The following is a 23,043-nucleotide window of genomic DNA, read 5'->3' on the forward strand; positions in this document are numbered from 1 at the left end:
TTTTCCTTTTTATGCCCGTCCATCTTTCTCATGTCTAGGTTCACCTGGAAGTTCCAATCTTCAGCCTGGGTTCCTTATTGTGGGTAAGGGGATCAAGCCTTCAGTCCGGTGTTGCTCTCTCTGACTTCTGCCATGGAAAGACAGCTGCAGTAAAGCTATCTTAACAGCCAGATAATGTCTTTAAGATGAACAAGGAAAAGGAGGCAGGGGGAGCTGCTGACTTTTCTTTGCACTTGGTCATGGTTTCCTTACATAGTCTCTAGCTGATGGGGTTACATTTGCTACAGTTTTATTTGCTTGTTCATTTTCCCTAGCGGCTGATCACATTTGATACTTTGGATGTCTGGCGTACACTTGAGTAAAAATTTCTTTTTTTAAGGGGACAAGTTCATTCCTTCCTGAGAATCAACTGACAAAAACATACAGACTCTTTGAACATATCACAGTAACTTATCTGTTCAGTATTTTGTGTGTTGAGTTAAACATGTCACTACTGAAATCCTTACACATTGGTTAACGACTTTCTAAATATTTACCAAGATCTTTAATAAGCGAGAGTGCTTCCCATGATATAAAGGCTCCGCCGCCATCATCCATGGCGCCCTGCCCAACGTCCCAGCTGTCCAGATGTCCACTGACCAGTACAACCTGGAATAATAAAAAGAGAAAAAATAAAACTAAGCAGAAATGACATCAAAGAGGAAGCATTCACAGTCATTCCAAATACAGATCTAAAACTTTTATATTTTCTTTTCTATTTTTACATCTTAAAAGATCTGTGTCATTACCAGTGGAAAACCTGGTAGAAGGCATTACAGAAGGGGTGGAAGGTCACCCTAATAGTAATAAAAATTCTCACCTTGTACTTCTCTTTATTAATATAACTTTGAATACTAAAGTAAAATGTTTTATCACTGACTAATGTTTGACAATTTTATTACATGGCTTAAAACATAAATGACATAAAATGGGAGCTCAAAATTTCAACCACATTCTCAGCTGCCCCAATTCTAGCAAACATATAGTAAACATGTACTGGATTGAATTCAAATGAAAAAGTGAGAACGATAATTAATTTTTTAAACAAATGATTGTGCTTTGTGTATTATAAATCACTTTGCTGTTGAATAACTATACTGGAGTTACTAACTAGAGTCTAAACAAAGAGCTTTTTAAAAAAAGTTCCATTTACAATAGTGTTAAGTAAGTCTACAGATTGTATTATAAATTTTAAATCACCATAGGTTTAAATATTTTTCAAGAATCATTAGTAATTCTTTCCAGGAAAAAATAAAACACATTTCAATGAAACTAAACTTTATGAAAACATTTTAATTGAAGCAAGTAAAATGATGCTCAGTTAATGGGATATCCATATGCTAAAACTGTATCTTGACCTGTATTTCATTTAATATGTAATATCAAATTAGATTAGTTACAAATCTAAATAAAGATGTTAGAGGAAAGCATAGAAAAGTTTTGTCAACTTGGAGTAGGCAAAGAGTTCTTATACTGAACCCCAAAAGCACAAAACATAAAAGAAAAAATAATAAATCCAACTTTAAAAAAATGAGGAATGTCTGTTATCAAAAGACCCCAATACATGAGTGAAAAGGCAACCAAGATAATTACAATACAAACACACAAAAAAGGAACTATATCCAGTTATATAAAGAATTCCTATCGGGCGCCTGGGTGGCTCAGTGGGTTAAGCTGCTGCTTTCAGCTCAGGTCATGATCTCAGGGGCCTGGGATCGAGTCCCGCATCGGGCTCTCTGCTCAACAGAGAGCCTGCTTCCCTTCCTCTCTCTCTGCCTGCCTCTCTTGTGATTTCTCTCTGTCAAATAAATAAATAAAATCTTTAAAAAAAAAAAAAAAAAAGAAAAGAATTCCTATCAAACAGAATTAAGAGAGAGCCAAATGATAAAAACATGGGCAAAAGACTTGAACAGACAACACACAAAAAAAGACATACAAATACTAATAATCATATGAAAGGGTACTCAGGTTCACTATTACCAAGTAAATAAAAATTAAAGCACATTCAATATATACCCAGCAAAGGGACTAAAATTTAAAATGCAGAAAATGTTAAATATTGGTGAAGAGATGGAGTGACTGGAACTCTCAAACATTGCTGCTGTGAGTGTAAATGCTTACAACCACTCCGGAAAACTGGTTTATCTACTAATCTGAACAACACATGCCCGATGCCCCAACAGCTCCACTCCTGTATATTTCCAATAGGAATGTATGTGTATATATACTCTCACCAAAAGAGATGTACTAGAATTTTCAGAATGCCCCCATCCCCTTCCCAAAAGGAAACTATTTAAATGCTTGTTAAAACAGCAGAATGAATAAATTGTGTTATATTGATCAGTAGAACACTACACAGCAGTAAGAATGAACAAACACAATATATCATCAATGGAAATAAATCTCATAAACATAATGAAAAATGAAAGAAACCAGACACAAAAATAACATATCATGTATAATTTCATGGATATAAAATATAAAAACAATCAAAACAGGAGAATGAGTGAAAGGTGAGAAGAGTCAGTGACATGAAGGGGCTAATAAGGAGAGCTTCTGAGGTGCGGTCACGTTCTGTTTTTTGATCTGGGTACCAGTTACACAGGTGTGCTCAGTTTGTAAGAAAGCTTACCTTGTTACACACTCAGGATCTGTGTACTTTCTCTGAGAATATTACACATCAATAAAAAGCTTTCAAAAGTTAAGCAGATTGAAGTCTATGTACAACATGTAGTAAGCAAACCAAAGTTGAACTGACCTTGATGAATGAAATAAAAATGCCCCATGACTTTGGGAAAGCAGGATTTGGGTTCTGAAATATCAGAGTGACCCTTGGTGCTGCCTGTTTCCCTGAGCAGCTGCAGGATCTCCCATTGAATCTGTACAAACACACACACACACACACACACACACACACACACACACACACACACACAGCCCTGGCCTACATGACTTCACTATAGTCACAAATAAGTACAACGCCTTGTAACTAACAAGACTAACAAATGGCCATGTAATGAACCCAAATGGATTGTTTCTAAGGAAAGAATAAAAAAAGAAGGAAGAAGAAACCATGTTGCAATAGCAGGAAATTCTGATTCAGAAACTGGTGTAATCCCATGTGGGATGAACAAACCAATTAGTCAATGTTCTCACCATCCTCAGAGCCATTTCCCAATGAAGCTAGAGTTACAGTGGATTAAAAGTATCAAAATCTGTTTTAATGAACTTTTTCCAGGTTAACACATAAGAGTAACTAAATCAAGGCAGTTACTATTTTATCCCTCAAAATAATTGAGGTTATTTTATAATCACACATCTTTATGTTTCCTAAAATGTTCCATTGTCCAACCCAGAATTATTAGTTAAATAAATAATTAAAAGATGGGGAAAATGGTTTTGGATGATGGGAAACTAAATGATATCCCATAAGATAAGGCTTTTGGCATAGTGCTAGAGGAGAATGGTTACAAACCACTTAGATCATGAGAGCTTGTTTTAATATTTAATCAGAAAATATATTGGGGGCCACCATAGGAGAGCAGTTATGATTTTGAGACAATATGGGAGCACTTTTAATGAACCTGAGTTTTCCTAATTGTAAGAGCTCTACTACCCTTAGAAAATAATAGTGTCCAAGGTCTCCTTCCTTACTGCAGCCTCACAAAGGACAAATCAGTAAAGCATACAAACTCTCCATGCCTTATGTCAGAGTCAGGCAGAGATGAACACTGCCTAGAATACATTTGGATCTGACTTAGGAAAATGAAATAAAAATGGACTACCTGGAAACACAGAAAGCTCCAGTTTTGTGAAAAAGAATAGCCTTTCCTGCCTGTTACCTGACATGGGGCCCTTAGCACAGTGACATGGCCTAGAACCTTACCCGCCTGGGCACTGCTTCCTGAGGCAGGCAGAGCACTGACCAATTCCCCACCCTCCACCTCCCTTTTCACCACCATGTCTTCCAAATGCGGTCAAGAGTAAAAATTATTAAAACCATAGCAGCAGCAAATAGCAGCCACACAAAAACAGGAAGGAAAAGGGGGAACTGTGATGATCTGAAATGAAGGTTGTTATTTGTGAGGCACTCATAAGTCCTGACTACCAAAGACTCAGGCCTTGGGGTGGGAGCGAGGGCAGGAGGGGGAGAACCTAGCACAGTAAGGCAGAAATGCAGCCACTGGACACCTGCTACGATGAACAATTCAACTGGCAGTGGCTCACAAGCCCCTCCAGGCCAGCTGTGGGTCTGAGAGCAGAGATAAACCAAATCAAGGGTAGACAGAGAGCAGCCTCAAGGACAAGCCCCTTACTTCTTTGTTACTGATGCACACAGAGACACTGAGTGCAAATAGATTTGCCCGATTCAAAGATGAGTAAGAACATAATCAAAATGGGACATATGAAAAATACAGCAGAACAAGGGAGAGAGAACAGCCTCAGAACAACCACATTCTTATGAAAACAAGCTAATGCAAGATATTGGAGAAAATGTCACATCTTTGGCATTCACTGCAAGCATTTATTCAACAATTTGTGTTGAGTTTCTATTACAAGTCAGAAATGCAAAAATGAAAACAATAACTAAGTATTCTATCTTAATGGTATTATCATTCTGGTAAGGGAGATGGACAATAAATAAATACAATATAATGGCAGTTTTAAGTGCTATAAAGAAAAAAAAAACAGGACAAAGGAAGAGAACAGAGAGTGGTGGTGACAGGGAGAGGAAAGATCATCTGCTTCCTCTTCAACTGGACCGCCGCAGGAGAATTCTCTACCCACTCTAACAGTGAGAGAAATCTAGATAATCTACAAAATCATCACTTTTTAAGGCCCATCAGAGATCTGATTGTGATTCAGCCAGAGGAGCTGAATTCCAGAGGATAACAAGCTCATCCAAGGAGAGATGAGACACATGAATTGCTTGGCCTTTTACAGCGACAGGAGGAAGAGTGACAGTGACAACAGATGGAGGTGACAGACAAAAACGGGAAAGAAGACGACAAGGAAAATGTTAACAAATTCTGAAAAGGTGAATGTGGGCTAATGTGAGAGTTTAGGATCCCTGAGAACTGCCCCTGTAAGGCACCAGGTACGCACTTTTCTAGATCTTTTCCATTGGTCTCCATCAGGGGGAAAACACATAAACTGCCTCTGGGACCCTTCTCTCATAGAAAACAGAAGTCATTTCCCCCCCCCCCCCCCCCCCCGGGGAGGAGGAGAAACCGGTCCTCCAGGGCAGTCCCAGGCAAAGGGCAGTGGCTAAAGGGCAGAGGGTAGAAAACTGCACTCCCACTCTGTACTGACACTAGGAAAAACATGTATGTCTCCGGGGGCAGTCAGGAAACCTACTCATACCCACAATCATGCACTGATGTAAAGCAGAGTTCTGTGGCCACAGGGTGAGGGGGCCATATGGCAGAGTCTGGTACAGGGACTATGGGAGAGCAGAAATGTTGAGAAAGCTCTACTCTTGACCTCAGGCACACAGAGGGGCAGGAGAACCAAGAAACTACCCTGTCTCCACAAGGGGCCTGCAGTGAGTAGTAACAAGCACCTCAGTGACAGCTTAGAGCTTAGGGAAGGGCAAGAGCCCAGAGAGAAACACCGGCTGGGGTGCAGACACATGGAGTTGGCTGAAAGTTGATAAAACGAGACACCGGGAAAACTCATCCAGCAGCCCAACCCCTACAGAGACTAAAAACAGCACACCAGCAACCCATGCCAGACAAATGTGAAGTAGGTGAGCACCAACGGTAGGAACAGAAACAATAAAATCCAAACCTAGCTCAGCTATGAAAGATGGACTCAACCACACTCATACTAATGGCTTGACAGAAGAAAAGGCATAATCACTTTTGGACTCACATACTGCTCACCTCAGGCTCTACTGTTTTCTTACATATGATATCCAGCATCCAGTCAAAATTATGGTGCATTAAATAAACAAGAAATAAAATGATCTATTGTCAGGAAATACAGTATTCAATATAGTACTGCATATCCAAATATAGCCCGGATATTTAAAATATCAGATAAGGTCTTGAAATTATGATTATTATGTGAAAAATCTAGTGGAGAAGATGGGGAATTTCATCAGAGAGGTGGAAACTATATTTAAAAAGTCAAATGAAGGGGTGTCTGGGTGACTCAGTGGGGTAAAGCCTCTGCCTTCGGCTCAGGTCATGATCCCAGGGTCCTGGGATTGAGCCCTGCATCAGGCTCTCTGCTCAGTAGGGAGCCTGCCTCCCTTCCTCTCCTTCTGCCTGTCTCTCTGCCTACTTGTGATCTCTTTCAAATAAATAAATAAAATCTTTAAAAAGTCAAATGGAAATGAAAAATATAATTATGTATGTATGAATTAAATACTTAAATGAAGTAAAAAATTAGAACTCATGTAAGAAAAGAAAATCTTCATGTTTTTAAGGGAGGGGGAGGAGATTTTAAACAAAATATTAAAAATGCAAGCATGAAGAAAAGATGCATAAAGCCAACTACAAAAAATGAAGACTTTGTGCCCCTCGGGAGAAATCACAGAATGAGAGGAGGTGCTACAAGTTGGGGGAGGATATTTATTATGCATATACCAAAAGGTGGTTTATATTATAAATATATAAAGAATTCCTACTATTCAACCAGAAAAGATGAGTAACTCAACAGGCAAATGGAAAAAAAAGACATAAATAGGCATTTCACAGAAAAGAAATTATGAATGGACACCAAGCATTTGAAAAGATGATCACCTTTGTCAGGGAAATGGAAATTAAATCCTCAATAAAATCCCACTCTGCACCTCTATAAATGTAAAAAAATCTAAATCTGGCAATATGAATTCCTGGCAACGATGCTTAGCAAAAGGAAATTCTCATTCACTACAGGTAGGAGTAGAAAATTGTTAAAACCCTTTAGGAAAACTATTAGGCATATCCTTTTAAAAGATGAGCATATGTGCATCACACAGCCCAGCAACTTCCCATTAGGTGCATATATTAGAGGAATTCTGGCACTTGAGTTCTTGGAGATGTGGGCCAAAAGCTAGCACAAAGCCTCAAACCAGAACCAATCCAAATGTCCATCAACAGTAGAATGGATAAATAAATTGTAGCACAGCCATACAATGAAATATTATAAAGTAGTGACAATGACCTATACCTGCATCTATCAAAATAAATGAATCTCAAAACAAAAAGTAAAACCAAAAGAGGAAACCACAAAAAAGAAGAGTATGATTCCATTATATAAACTTCAAAATTTGGCTGAACTAAAGAATATAATCTTTAGCAATGTATACAAATATAGTAAAATCATGAAGAAAAGCAAAGTAATGGTAAACCAAAATCAGGATAGTTTTTATATCAGATGGGGATTGGGGTAAAGTGGAGGAGATGATCAGAGACGCACATACATTGATGACTCAAATGGGCTTCTAAGACACTGTCAAGTGTTCTTTCTCTGAAACTGAGTGGTGAGAACATGTGTAATCCTTTCATTGTCATTCTTTATGCTGTACACACATGTTAAATAAAGTCTTTTGCAAGTGCGGTATATTGAAGAAAAGCAAGAGTTATCAGAGATGTACCTTTGAAGGCAGGGAGCTCAGATGGTTTCGTAAGTGAGTTCAAACAAACATTACAGGTCACATATATCTCACTCTAATTCAGCTGTTGCAAAGCAAAGAAAAAATATGGAAAATGTATTTATTTTTTCTTTTTTTTTTTTTAAAGATTTTATTTATTTATTTGACAGATAGAGATCACAAGTAGGGAGAGAGGCAGGCAGAGAGAGAGAGAGAGGAGGAAGCAGGCTCCCTGCCAAGCAGAGAGCCCGATGCGGGACTTGATCCCAGGACCCTGAGATCATGACCTGAGCTGAAGGCAGCAGCTTAAACCACTGAGCCACCCAGGCGCCCCTGTATTTATTTTCAATCATAATCTTGATTCTAAAACCTAAAAAAGATAGGATCCCCCTTAAAACCAACTAGAGATCAAAGATAAATGTAAAAATCGAAAATACTTGTATTGAAAATTGTGATAATGGCTTAATGGTCTCCAAATGCCCATAGTAAATGGAAATTATATATATACCAGATAGGCTAAAAAGGGCCACTACTGGCTCACACTTATCTTCTTGGCATGCTTAGTTTTTAACATTCTGCATTTTAAATTGGGAGTTGTATAGGTGTATATCTAAACCTGACTTTAGTTCTTATTGATTGACCCTTAATAAACAGGATGCTCACTTAACTATGAAGCATGCTTAAAAACCAATCAAAAACCCAAACCAAAAAGACAACTACTCAGTGTTTGTTTTTTATTTTTTTTATTTTGTGATGTTTTGCTTTGTTGTAGCTCATTCATTCTCTTGGTCTCATTTTATTTGTTGTATTTTAAGACATAGTGGGAGGAGTACCAGGGTTGCAAAGTTCATGGCCTGGTGCATTGCCAGACACAGGAAATCCCCAATCCAATTTTCGAAAACAAAAATCATTAGATAGTTGAAAATATGACCTACAAAAAGAAAAAAAGAAAAAAGGAGGAAAAACCCTGTCATTATTTGTCTTTAGAGAAGAAGCCAAGAAGTGATCTAATAACGGGCTTCAGCCATGACGGGCCCATCTGTGGAAGGTATGAGCAGCAAAAGGTACAGCAAAGGAACCAGTTCTGAGTTGCAGCAGTGACCGTGACGGTCGTAGACAAGAGCAAGAATTTTCTGATGGAAGACTTTTGTAGAAGTTAAAAAAAAAAATGGCTAACAGGGAAAAGGTTATGGAAAACTTCATTCCTGGGAGGATTTCTAAGACAGGATACATTCTTAGGTCTTACATGGAAAGCTTACTACAAAGAGATAAAAATCTTTCAAGATTCCACCTAGTCCAATATTCCATGTCAGTTCTCAAGAATTCTACTTCTATTCTAACCACTTTAAAGGGAGAAACTGGCCTTTGAAAAGTCTCCATAACCTCAAAAGATTTTTCCCTGAGCCATCTCCTAGATCTCTGCCAAGGTCTTCCTACAATTTAGAATCTGAACACAGGTGGGCAGGCACTTCTCAAGAAATCTATGTTTTCATAATCCCTGCCAGAGACAAAGCCTTGGCTTTCAGAGGACAGTTGCTGAATGTATTGTGCTATTGCCCAACACAGACAAAAGGGACTATGTTTGAACGAATATTGTCCTCCCTAATGAACAGACTAGGTGGTCTGTGAATAAAGCTAGGCTCCTGACACACAGGGTGTGTTCAGAGGCAAAACAGCAAACATCTGAGCTCCTTTTGAATTAATTTATATTCAAGCTTTATTTAGTGAAACTGTGGGTGTTGATTGCTTACAGGATACAGATTTGTTTCACAAGAAAATGAACCACCTGTCCAATGCTCTCTCACCACCACAGCTACTCCTGAAAGAAGCTCTTTCTATTCCTTGAGTGTCCCTTCTTACATGTGCAAGGCACTCAGATTGGCTTCATAAAAGAAAGATTATGCCTGTTCCTAGTTGAATAGTCCAAGCACATTGCTGATATCTGAAAACAGGACAAGAAGGACCTAATTTATTTGTGACTCAACCAAGGCTTGGGTAGATTTATAAATGTGATTGCAGGGTACTTGGAAGAAATGGCTGAAACTGATTCAAGATTGACTTGTGGATCAGACACAGAAGAGAGTCTATGGAAGGAAATCATTCTGATTAAGTGAAGGTAAGTGGGTTTCATCCAGAAGTCATGAAGGCTGCAAATGGAGATCATCTTTTAAGTGAAAGAATGGTGTTCCTGAATCCTAAGCAACCACAGAATAAGTTGTCTCACTTGACAGCATGGGAACAGCAGAAAAGTTGAATGGCAACACTGTACTTGAGCTTCCTCAAGGGAGGAAAGGGAGGCAGAGATTAGGCAATTTCTATTTCAAGAGTGATCACCTTTCCCATGGTCAAATCCAACTATGGTACAAGGCACAGCTATAACTTCTCTATTCTGACAGCCATTCACTCACCACTATGTTCTAGGCTTTTGTTAGACATGATGCATAAGACTAAAAAGTAAAAAATAGAAGCAATGACCTATACCTGCATCTATCATAAAGTAACTAAAAATACCCTATTGGTACTTTGGTACCAAATTTTCATTTTTCAGTTGAGACAAGCTAATAGAGGTATCATCATTACAGAAAACGGGACCAAGGTGTTGCCGACGAAGTGAAGTAAAGGGAAGGGAAGAAAGGAAAGGAAAGGAAAGGAAAGGAAAGGAAAAGAAAGGAAAGGGGGAAAAGGAAAAAGGAAAAGAAAGGAAAAGAAAAGGGAGGGGAGGGAGTGCGGAAGGGAGGGAAAAAGAAACTTTCTGACTTGATTTTTTTTTTGCCATTTAGGTTTACAAACTAAAGGATTCTTTTTGTCCCCTAATGTTTTATAAAATCTTGGAAGCCTATGCAACTTAGAGTGCTGTTTTTGATGTTTGTCTATTGATTGTGGAAAGTTTCTCAATTCTTTAACCTTATGTGATCTTCTGAACGTTGTCTACAGAAGTCAATCTGCAAGATCAGCTGAAAGTTTCTGTCTACACAATATTCTGTGGCTCCAGCTCTGGATCTATTTGATGAACCATGAAAAGAAACTGACTAACTGACCAGGGGTTCCTAACCAAATGAATACTGTCACATTGAAAAGCACACTGAGGCTATACAATAAATTCCTCCTCTACCACCAGTTCCCATAAAGAGAAAGACAAATTAGCAAGGATTAGTAAACAGATTTACTTCTGTGAAGTTCTTCCTTAGTAGAAAGAACTTTTGTTTGAGGATAGGGTATTTTTAGTTACTTTATGAATGATTAGGAAAGGAAGGAGGGAGGGAGGTTGTGTGGGAGGGAGAAAAAGAAGCAAAATTATAACTAGCACAAAAAAGAGGAAATGAGGTAGAAGACAGATTAGAAGGCAAAATGACTGCAAAGAAGCTTTGGCAAGGCAGGGAAAGAAAAGAGAAAGTAAATCCAAGTCAAGACATGAACCTGGGCTTGTGTCCAGTTGCTGAGGCTCACATGACAAAATTAAGAGAAATCATTCCACCTTGTGCTGATGTGCATTTTAAAAAATTTTTTTAAAAAACTATCATTTTTAAAATTTTAAATCATTTTAAATCATTTTAAAAAACTATCATATCAAAAAATGGGCAGATGATATGAATAGAATAGTTTTTTTAACTAGTATTATACCTAATATAAATGTTAGGAGAGACAGAGAAAAGTGTATGTTGTGTATATTTACCCAAAATGAAAAATTCTTCCTTTCCACTTAAAATATAATAAATTGAAACTTACTTCAATATTCACAGTCAAATAACATATGTACATGAAGAAAGGAAGTAATAATTTTAGTTTCACAGGACTCAAAAGCCATTAAAGGCTAAAAAGCTGATTAACCTCCTAATATCTGTACATTACAAATCAAAACAAATAATCCAAAAGTGATTTTTTTCTAAGTCCAAACTAACTTGAAACATGGTTATGCTTTGCACAACACAGAAGACTTCTCTTCTGCTCTCTTAAAAGTGAACTTCAAGTATAAAGAATAGAAGCAGCCTCAATGTCATAATTTCTGGTCATGGCAGACCTATTGGACAGAAAGGGATAAAAATTGACCCTAGGAACTCAGAGCCCATGAGGAATGACTATTTAAAAAAAACAATGAGAATACAGGGTAATTTTCAAAATATAACAGAGACCACAAAGGATAATGAATAGCATAGCGTTCTTCTCTCCAAAATGCAATTAATTGAAATGAAAGAACATCATGATAAAAGAATGCTCAATGGATGTAGTGACATTATTGTCACCCTGCAGACTTAGATTTTTCAATGTCAACACCTACGAGATTATATCTATATTCTCCTAAATATTTTGGCTTGTCACGAGTTTATATTCTCATCAATTACATGCTGGTTGCAGCCATGTGTTTTGAATAATTAATCATATACCTTGGGAAAAGAAAGAAAGGAAGGGAAAAAGGGAGGGAAACTCCCCTCAATTGTGCATTTTCTAAAGAAACAAAAATACTAATAAAAACAGATGTTTATTAATTTAATTTGTATTTTATCAGCGCAAACAGTATATTTTAATAGACTATAAAATTAGAGCAAGATTAAAAGAAATACAAAGTACAGTTCTCATGAAGTTATATTTGTCATAAGTGTTAGCACTTGTTTAACTTAAGTCAGCCGTGGTACAATCTCATACAATATTTTCTTCAATATCTTGGAGATATACTTACGAATTTTAAAATGATAAAAATATAGGATGAATCATCAATATGTTCGACCAAATAATCAAGATCCTAAAATGTCATCCTGAAGTAGAAATAACAGCTTATACCCAAGAAGATAATTCATCAGGGATAAATATGAAGGTGTACCCTGTACTTTGAGGTGGTGGGTTGATGGTAGTTCATGTGGGGACAATCAGAAAAGTCAGGTGGGCCTAAGCATATTGAGTGGACAGTATGTCTCAGCTATGGAAAGTATTAATAAAAGTTTAGAATCTGTTGATAGAAATATGGATTCTTATTATGTAAAGTAATACTCCTTCTTTAATCAATTACATATTCCTCCCTTTATTTTGGTCAGCTAGATACCTATGGAGACCTTCCAGAAAACAGACTGCAGTTGGAGAAGAGCTGTCAGGATTTTATAGTGTCTGGAAATAGCATTGTTTGAAGAGCAATTGCATATGTTACCCTGGGGGAAAAGAAGGCTTCAAAGGGCTAGATGCTTTGTCTATAGGAGAAGTGAACTTGCTCAGAAGGTATAACCAGGCCAGCAAGTGGAGGGCACATGCAGACAGATTTCAGCTCAGTAGAAGAATAAATCTGAGCCATTCAACAAGGGAACAGGAGTCTGCAGAGGAGTAAGCTCTCAAGTGGTGTTCAAGCAGAAGTGGAAGGAACATCTGTCAGGTAAAGAATGGATACCTGACCTCACGTGGGAGTGGGCACTGAGCCAGATAACGTCCAAAGGCACTGTCAGCTCTAAGATTCCATGATTCTAAAGGAAAAGTGGGCTTATCTTGGCCATTATTCAGTGAGAGCTGTTAATGATTTCTTTCATACCAATATTTTTTCTACTATAAATTTCTATTATCATGGTTTTTCTTCAACTGAACTTGGAATAAAATTATATTTTATTTCTATTACTATATATTATAGTTATGTTACTAGTAATATTTATTCTTAAGAAACTATGATATACCAAAAAGAACTTTTTATGACTTAAAATTTGCCTTCTTGAATTGGAGCCATGCTGCATCAACTTCTATTGGAACCTAGGGGCATACTGTGGGAGGCATAATAATTACAATCACTGTCAATATCAACCTTTAGGGGAGGACTCCACAACCTATAGTTTCCTTTGGAAATCCATGGTGGACTGTCATTTCTTCATATGCATAAATATTCTCAAAGATTTTTTTTTAATTTTTTATATCCATGGGTGGAAAATTCAATAACTTCACCATCCCCATATGGTACTTCCCTTTATCTGTCCTAATATAATACATAAAAATCATGCCTTTGTTGACATTTCTAACACTTTTTTTCTTTGTAGAGTGAAGATTGCTATACTATATATATATTATATGTAATATAATATATAATATATTATATTATAATAGTCTCATCATACCATTTTGATGTTCCTTTTGAACTTTCTCCAATTAGATTTTGGAGCTGTAACAATCAAACTTACAATGTATATATAGATAACATAACTTTTTGTGTTCCATATAGAAACTATAACAGCCTTCCTGATATTTCCCAGAATTTGCTTATTTTCTTTAGTTGCATAGAATTACATAACTTAAGAAACCTCCAGTGACCCTGGATTCCTTCTCAGGCTCCTATGCTGGAATGACCTTAGGAAATTATGGCCAACACTCTGCCTTTACACAGAGAACTGATGTGTGTCCAAGTGGCAGGGCCTGAAAACAGAACCTTGGGCTTCCCACACAGAGCTAAGGGCTATTTCCATCCCATCCCTCTGCCTGCTTCATAAAAAACAATGCAGAGACTACTTTTGATTGCTTTTCTCTAACGCATTAGCTTTTATTGACAATGCTAAAAATTAATCTGCTACTTTTTGCCTACACACATAGTCTAAAGGGTTTTTTCAACAATTTATCCCTATCAGCTTGACATGGGCAAGTTATTTAAACTCTCTCAGCCTTGTTTCTTTATTTGTAAGTGGGAATAACAACACAAACCCAACCTTAAACTGTGTTGTGAAAATGAAATGAGATGACATAGTAACTTCATCACTGTCACAGTCACTAGGCACAATGGACTCCTTATATGGCAGTGGTTACAGTACTGGTTGCACCATAATTACTGTAAGATAACTTCAAACACTGCAAACAGTTCTCTCTAGGAAAGACTCACCTGGGGAGTTGGAGAGTATAGTAGATTTCACCCATATTGCTTTAGCAGACACAGCTTTAGGGTACTATGTGCTGCTAGCTTGAATTAAAGGGAGCATCAATCACAAGCACATGATATTTAGATATATGACAAATACTCTAAAAGTGTTGTTTGGTAAGTCTAATTTAAAACAGCATGAACTGTTCCTATTTGAAAACATTCATACATCATGAAACAGCTAAGTTACATTTTCATTTCAATAATAGGTTGCAAAGGGAATAAAAGAGGTATAGCTCAAGCAATCACAATCACACAGTCCTAAGTAACTCTGCAGTTACTAGGTAACCAGGTAGTGCCGGGTGAAAATGAATTCAGGTGTTTGAACTAGAGCTTCCATGCACCTTAGTGAATTTAGTCCAGGCAACGGCTAATCTAATAAATAATTCCACTGTCAACTGCTTTTCTAGAGCTGGCAAGACTGGTCACACAAAGGTTCTCTCCTTAGAACAGCCTGGAATATATAGAGAGAATCCAGAATAGAGTCTCAGAAAACACCTGAAAATCTGGCATATTTCATATAAAAATGAGAAACTTGAGCCAGGAGGGAAAAAAAAAAGTGTATCCTGACATCACAATTGAGCATAATCTCTGTGGAGAAGTTACGAAAATCACCAAGAATACGCAGTGGATGATAAAGGGCAGATATCAATTTTATGTTGTTGTAGACACACATAAGTATACCATTGTTTACACGTCAAAGAAAAAACTAAATGGCCTGTCAAAAAGCACTGTTTCATCTCTTTCAACTCTATAGCCTTAACAGTTGATGAATTTTTTTTAAAGATTTTATTTATTTGAGAAAGAATGAGTGAGAGAGAGCATGAGAGAGAAGATCAGAGGGAGAAGCAGACTCCCTAAGGAGCTGGGAGCCCGATGCCGGACTCGATCCTGGAAGTCCGGGATCATGACCTGAGCCGAAGGCAGTCGCTCAACCAGCTGAGCCACCCAGGCGCCCAACAGTTGATGAATTTTAAGCTCTGTATGTTCCTGCAGAAAACTTTAATTAGGTAGGGTATGTTTTAATCTGGTCTTTGCACCTCTTCTTGCAAGAGTAGTCAAAATCATGGCTTTAGAGGCATACAGGCCAGAGTTTGAAGTCTACCTTATGAGGACCTTTCAGCAAGCTGCTTTGGTTCTCTGGGCTTCCATTTCCATGTGTCTAAAAATGGACACGAACAACTGCCAATATTGTTGATATGACAACAACTGCAAGAAAAGGACTAAACCCCAGTGACTATTCAATCTAGTTTCCCAATCCATATTAGCACTTTTTTACTGTCATCGGCAAGCCCAATTTTTATGGTATCATTCTTATAAAAAGTGGCTCTATATGTTAGTAATTCTCAAGCAGTTGTGGGGGCAAAAACACACTCCCCTGCTGGTAGTGGGCTGAGAAGTGGAGAAACATGCAGTCAGAAAATAAAAAGTCCCCCATACCAGACTGATGCACTTTTACTAGGTGGAGAGAAGGAGTATGCCTTCCATCCTTACCCCTCAGCTGAGAAATACCACACTCTCTTCTAAGGCAGAGAACTTTTTATTTCCTTCACATGCATTTCTCACGAGACTTGAAATATAGTAGAGAATAAACAAATCAACTTTGATTTGTTTCTCTTTAGTAATAAAATGATTCAGAACCAAGCTATTTCAGTCCCTTAAAGAAAACAATATTCGTTTCTGTGATCAATGCACAATTAGAACAAATTTCTAATTAATTACTTTGACCTTTACAATTCTAATCACATAAACCCATTAAAGAAGTTTACTTTCAAAAACTGTATAACTCCCTTTCTCTCAATGATGAGAATAAACAACGAGTACATTTAAAAAAGATTAATTTTTAATGCATGCTTCAAAAGTCAGGCCTATACAGAGCTATGGACAAAAAATTAGGACCAGAAGTAAAGTAAAGCTTAAAAGTTAATTCTGAGACTTCTGGCAAATAGGGTATAGCAAATTCACAACTTCATGAGCCTCCTCTGTTCAAACACATGGCAATTAGAGATGAGTTGAAAGAAAAAAAAAAGTGAAAACCAAAAGTCTACAGTTTGGCTCTAAACACCAGATAAACATCTCTTTAGACTAGAGGTGGATTAGAATCACAAGGAAGTAAGTGGGTCTAAAGTCAGGGGATCTGCAGAGTTTCAGATCTAGGAGCCGGGCACTGACTGCTGGACATTCTGTTCCTATAGGCAGAGAGACTCTAAAATCACTTTGCTGGGGATAGGGGGACCCTCACCAGGTTAACTGTATGAAAGCAAGCAAGGGGGTTGGGCTTCTGAGAGGAAGCTGAAAACAAACAAAAATACATGCCACAAGATACAGCTTTATAAAAACTTTGAGCCTTTGGAGGAGATACGGACAAAGACATGAATCAGAACCAGGCACTGAATCAAGCCATCTGCTGGCTTTGCAACAGAATATGTGATCCTCATTATCACCATTGGCAAGGGTGGCTGATACAACATAATAAAACCTGGTTCTGGACTGGCAGCGTTGCAGGCCTGGTGAAAGCAATCACAAAACCTCCAGAGAGAGAACAGTGAGCCCAAAGGGAAGAACACAGTGCTAACAATAATACAAATTGAATTTTAAATCATTCTACTCAAAATGAGTCAGCAAACCCAAATTCCAAAACATAGGAAAAAGTACAATGCTAAAAATGGCAACAAAATCAAGAACTGGAATAAAAATTCCATTCTAGATCAAATTATTTTCATGGAAGAACTATATAACAATTTTTAAAATTATGCTTAGGGGTGATCAAAGGACTAATTTTCTAGCAAAAAAATTATCAAAATTAACTCAAGAAGAAATAAGAAAACCTGAAAATCTCAATAAACACTAAGAAATTCAATCAAGAATCAGAAAGAACTCTCCCTCCTCACACACACATACAACTAATCCACCAGACTCAAGAGGTTTTACAGGCAAATGAAAGGAATAGAATGAAGGAACAGAAAAATCTCCAAACTAAGCCAACTCAAAGTATTATCTTAAGACCAAAACAAGACAAGCACAATAACGTAAATTATAGACCAATCTTATTTATGAATGTACTGCAAAATGATTAAACAAATTATTAAACATGGTACAAAACTTCTTCCACTTCCAACAGATGAAATTAGAAAACAGACAATAATAGTAAACAATGGGCTTATGATTTTAGTCAATCTATATAATGTATAAGGTGAATTTTTCGTTCTTGAAAAAGCAAACATAAAAACAAACAATAGCCCATGTTTGGTCCAAAATGTGAAGTAGAAGTTAGTGATTCTCTTTGAAAAACTAAAATCCACAACAACCCTGGTTATACATATGGAGGGTTCTGTGAATTTGTCCATGTAGACATGGCAGGTGGAATGATCAACTCCAGCTTGTTGCCTAAAAAGTAAACAATAATGTTGAGCAGAAAATGAGCAGAAGGATTCATTTACTCCTGCTTCACCACCCATATCTGTAAAGATTAATGGCACTATACACTAGTACCAGTTTATTTATTTTTATTTTATATATACACACACGATTGCATTATCAGTGAAATATTCAACAATCTAAAAACCCAAAACAAAAGCAATGAAACAGAAATATAGGACTGTCTTCCATTTTCCTTTCTGTATCTGAAAGGAGCCCTGAAGCATAAAGTGCCTACTCTGCCCACAGGCTTCTCCTTAGGAAAGTATCCTCAGGAATTCTTTCTGAATAGTGTTGTTATGGCTCATGCAATGTATGTCAAAAGAAATGAGCTCTGTTTCCGTGGTTACAAATAATTATACCAAAATCAGCTCCTAAGTCAAACTAACATAGATAATCAGATGAGTGTAGCTCACCTTTGATCTGGTTTGGCTCCAAAACCAATTCAAAGAGGGGTGAGTTGCACTGGAAGGCAAGAGTTAGGGACACACAGAGAAGGGAGTATTAAAGAGGAAAAATTTACTCTACTCTTCAAGGTTCTTCTGGCTGGCTTAAGAATTATATTGTCTGCATGAAAAAATGTTCATCATCACTAGCCATCAGGGAGATTCAAATTAAAACCACATTGAGATACCACCTGACACCAGTTAGAATGGCCAAAATTAGCAAGACAGGAAACAACGTGTGTTGGAGAGGATGTGGAGAAAGGGGAACCCTCTTACACTGTTGGTGGGAATGCAAGTTAGTGCAGCCACTTTGGAGAACAGTGTGGAGATTCCTGAAGAAATTAAGAATAGAGCTTCCCTATGACCCTGCAATTGCACTGCTGGGTATTTACCCCAAAGATATAGATGTAGTGAAAAGAAGGGCCATGTGTATCCCAATGTTTATTGCAGCAATGGCTACGGTCGCCAAACTGTGGAAAGAACCAAGATGCCCTTCAACGGATGAATGGATAAGGAAGATGTGGTCCATATACACGATGAAGTATTATGCCTCCATCAGAAAGGATGAATACCCAACTTTTGTAGCAACATGGACGGGACTGGAAGAAATTATGCTGAGCGAAATAAGTCAAGCAGAGAGAGTCAAGTATCATATGGTCTCACTTATTTGTGGAGCATAACAAATAACATGGAGGACATGGGGAGATGGAGAGGAGAGGGAGTTGAGGGAAACTGGAAGGGGAGATGAACCATGAGAGACTATGGACCCTGAAAAACAACCAGAGGGTTTTGAAGGGGCGGGGGGGTGGGAGGTTGAGGAACCAAGTGGTGGGTAATAGGGAGGGCACGTACTGCATGGAGCACTGGGTGTGATGCCAAAACAATGAACACTGTTATGCTGTAAATAAACAAATAAAAAAATAATAATACACTAAAAAAAAAAAAGAATTATATTGTCTGAGATGGATTAAGAGGAAAAAAATCAAATTTAATTATATTACATATGTTTGGGAAATCCACATAAACATGAAAGATTCCAAAGATAGTCAGGCAAAATGAGGCATAAATGTCATCCTAAACTAAGGAGAAAGAGCTAGAGGTCTGGGACTTCAAAAGGAAGGAAAGCAGTTCACAGGAAGATATAAAAAGTAAATGTTTTGTAAACAAACGTCTACTGGGCCTCTCAGAAAAAATGGGACATAAAGAGGAATTTTAAGGAACAGACTGGTAAGTTGCTCCCTGTCTATGATCCCCAGTTCATATTATAATATAGTTATCTATAGTGATAGCTCCTTTCCTGGAGCAAGTCCTCTAAATTCTTTTAGGCATTTGGGGGGAGTGTCTCCCTGAATCTTTTGGGCTTTGATTGTTTTCAGCTCAAAATAACCTATATGTCCTGGTGGTACATCTTGGGGTGATTTTTTCTAAACTCCTACAGAAGAAAGAGGTTTCCTGTAACCTCTGGAGTTCATCTTCATTCTTCTTTAAGCCCACTCTATAATGCAGTCTTAAAAGTACAGGGAACATTACTATTCAGCTGAAAAGCAAATTATGTACCTACCATCCATATGTCCCTGTACACTTAAAGTAAATCACTATGCCATACCCATTCTATGTTCCCCCAACTATCTATCCATCTATGTGTGTGTGTATGTATGTATGTATCTATCTATCTATCTATTCATCCTAGACAACTATATTTGGTAAACGCTATACCAGCATATATTGTTCTAGAGAAAGCTGTTTGACATTATTTTATACAGTGTTTCCAAAATGTTTTATCCATCCCTTCAACAAGCATTTATCAAACCACTATGTGACAGATGCCACACTATGAATGTGTTTGGATTAGAGCCAGAAAGTTGACAGACAAAGCCTCTGTTCTTCTGAACTTACATTCTAACTGGAGGACAGGTAACGACCAAGTAAACAAACGTGACTCCAGACAGTGACACATACTGTGAAAAAATAAAATCAAATGGTGTGTCAGAGAGTGATAAGGGGCTCAGTGGCCAGGAAAACCCTTCTCTAAGAAAAGAAAGTTTGTGTTGAAACCTGAATGGCAAGAGCTGGCCAGGTGAAGATGTGGGAAAGAAAACTCTGGCCAAAGGGAAGAGCTGCTACAAAGATCCAGGGGTCAGAATGAGTTTGAGTGCTCGTCTTTCTTCACAACAACCTGTGATACTGCTGCTTGCGCTCCTTCTCACTCTCTCCACTGCAAATAAATAAATAAAATCTTAGGAAAACAAAAAAGCAGAATAGAAAATCAGGAAGCTGCATTTAGGAAATACAGCAGGGACCAGAAATATTGGTTTAATTTGAATTTAGGAATTATGATGGCAGGCTGATGTAGGGAAACCAAAGAAATTACCAAATGCTCATAAATCAATCCATCTGGAAATGGTGATAATCATTTCCTTTCAAGTAGTGAAATGCAACATAGTATATCTATAAGTCCCAGGAAAGATTTAATGTAGCAAACTGAAATGTGATTTTCTAGAATTACTTTTCTAATCATAGACAATCACCAAATAATTTTGTTTTGGAAACAAAAGTAATGCAAATATATAATTGCCAGAGAAGTTCTGTGGCAGGGAAGCAGAAGGTAAGGACCTTTTTTTTTTTAAAAAAAGCAAATTATTTTTTTATTTATTTATAATTTATATTTATATAAAATATAAATATTTTATATATTTATAAATTTATTTAATATTTATAATATTTATATTATTTAAAAAAAAAAAAAAGGATCTATGTACCAGGAAAAAGTGGGGAAGAGATGAACACTGATGATAGGATCAAATGGAAGAGGCTGAGAGTTGGATATCCAGAGGGTATAAGCACAGATAAATCTTTTCACAGTCAATTGGAAAACTAACGTCAGGGGCAGCAGCCCTGAGGGGAGCAGTGTGGGGCACTGGTAGGAACAGGCTGGTCAGCACGCTCCCAGGCTCCGCGTAGTGAGTGAAGGGAGCAGCCACTGCCCAACACAAGCCACCTGGACATCACCTGGCCTGACCAGAATTCACAGTATCACACAATGATGAGCTGAGAGCAAATTCCAGAGAATCTGAAAGCAAACTAACAATTTGGAGACCCTCCCCTAAGAAGAGGACAGTTTAGGGGTGCCTGGGTGGCTCAGTGGGTTAAGCCTCTGCCTTCGGCTCAGGTCGTGATCTCAGGGTCCTAGGATCAAGCCCCACGTCAGGCTCTCTGCTCAGTGGGGAGACTGCTTCCCCCTCTCTCACTGCCTGCCTCTCTGCTTACTTATGATCTCTCTCCCTCTGTCAAAGAAATAAATAAAAATCTTAAAAAAAAGAAAGAAGAGGACAGTTTAGAAGCATGCAGAAATCAGTTAAGAAGAATTCACACATGGCAACAGGACAAAATGGCGACAAGTAAACAAGTTAATAAGCAGGGTTGTGTTTTATGTTTTAGTAAGAAATGGAATATGGTGGAATATAGTACCATTACCACAGATTATCTTACAGAAATACATTGTAAGTTTCTTCAATTCCAAATCTTAAAATAGGTGCTAAATTGGATATAAGTACAAAAAATAACCATGCTGCTGGGTACTCTTTCATCTTGAGGGAAAAACCCATGCTCAATCAAATCATTTATGGAATGGAGTGCTCTGATTAAATCGATTTCCTGATTAGATAGATTATATTTTTTAAATATAGTTGTCAATCTTTCTTACAGATATCAGCCACGATCAGTGGAATGGAACAGATAGTCCTGAAGCAGATCTATGTGTGTACAAAATAATTCTGCCTTCGGCTCGGGTCATGATCTCAGGGTCCTGGGATCGAGTCCCGCATCGGGCTCTCTGCTCAGCGGGGAGCCTGCTTCCCTCTCTCTCTCTCTGCCTGCCTCTCTGTCTACTTGTGAACTCTGTCAAATAAATAAATAAAATCTTTAAAAAAAAAAAATTGCTTCGCAACACTGACAGACTACGTACATGCATTATGAAATATCCGCAACAACAGAAATTTAAAATGAGATAATCTAAGTTTTATATTTTTCCTCAACATCCTCACGGATCTCCCCATACCCACTTAGGAGACTTCTGGGTTCTCTGCCCACATGTACCCCTGAACTGCAACTGTGACCTCCAGGAGGAAAGAGCTCATCACCTAATCCCTGGGACATCAGAGTACTCGGCACAAGCATTCATTCTCCCTGGAGCTCTGGAGCTGAGGGTAGTGGGAGGAAACACTAGCTTCTCCACTGCTTTGACCAATCTAATTCTATGACCTCTGCGGGGCACTGAAGAGGACTTCTCCACCCAAGGACAGAATAACCAGCACTGGTGTGGAAAGTGAGTCCCTTAGCCCAAGGCTACCACTGAAAGTGATACCCTGTAGGTCATGCAAGCCTTCAAAAAGAGGAATTTGAGGTATTTCCCCACTACCCATGCCACTGGAAGAATTTTTAAAGTTGGAGGGTAAATATGTGAACACTGTAATCTTTCAGAAGTACAACTGTTTAAAAAGAGTACACTGGCAAGCTGCTCAAATATTCTAAAACAATGAGTAGCTTGACATTTTTGAAACAAATATTTTAAAACTCAGGTCCACATGTGCACTGGAAATTAATGCCATTTGTTCAACAATAATAGACTTGATTCATATCCACTCTTGTATGTTGGATTATATTTGCTGATCTCATTAAACCTTCAAAAGGTT

At 37.8% G+C, this 23,043-nt stretch overlaps 1 protein-coding gene across 2 annotated transcripts in view; it reads right to left on the reverse strand.

Annotated features, from left to right (window-relative positions):
- CPQ (carboxypeptidase Q) overlaps window positions 1–23,043 on the reverse strand; it is a 502,411-nt gene that overhangs the window by 188,503 nt on the left and 290,865 nt on the right. For both annotated transcript variants that reach the window (XM_046027443.1, XM_046027451.1), the window contains exon 6: window positions 537–648. In XM_046027443.1, the coding sequence (XP_045883399.1) occupies window positions 537–648 (112 nt within the window). The remainder of the gene's footprint in view (window positions 1–536; window positions 649–23,043) is intronic.

Source organism: Meles meles, chromosome 1 (genome assembly GCF_922984935.1).
Source record: "Meles meles chromosome 1, mMelMel3.1 paternal haplotype, whole genome shotgun sequence".
Lineage (NCBI taxonomy): Eukaryota > Metazoa > Chordata > Mammalia > Carnivora > Mustelidae > Meles > Meles meles.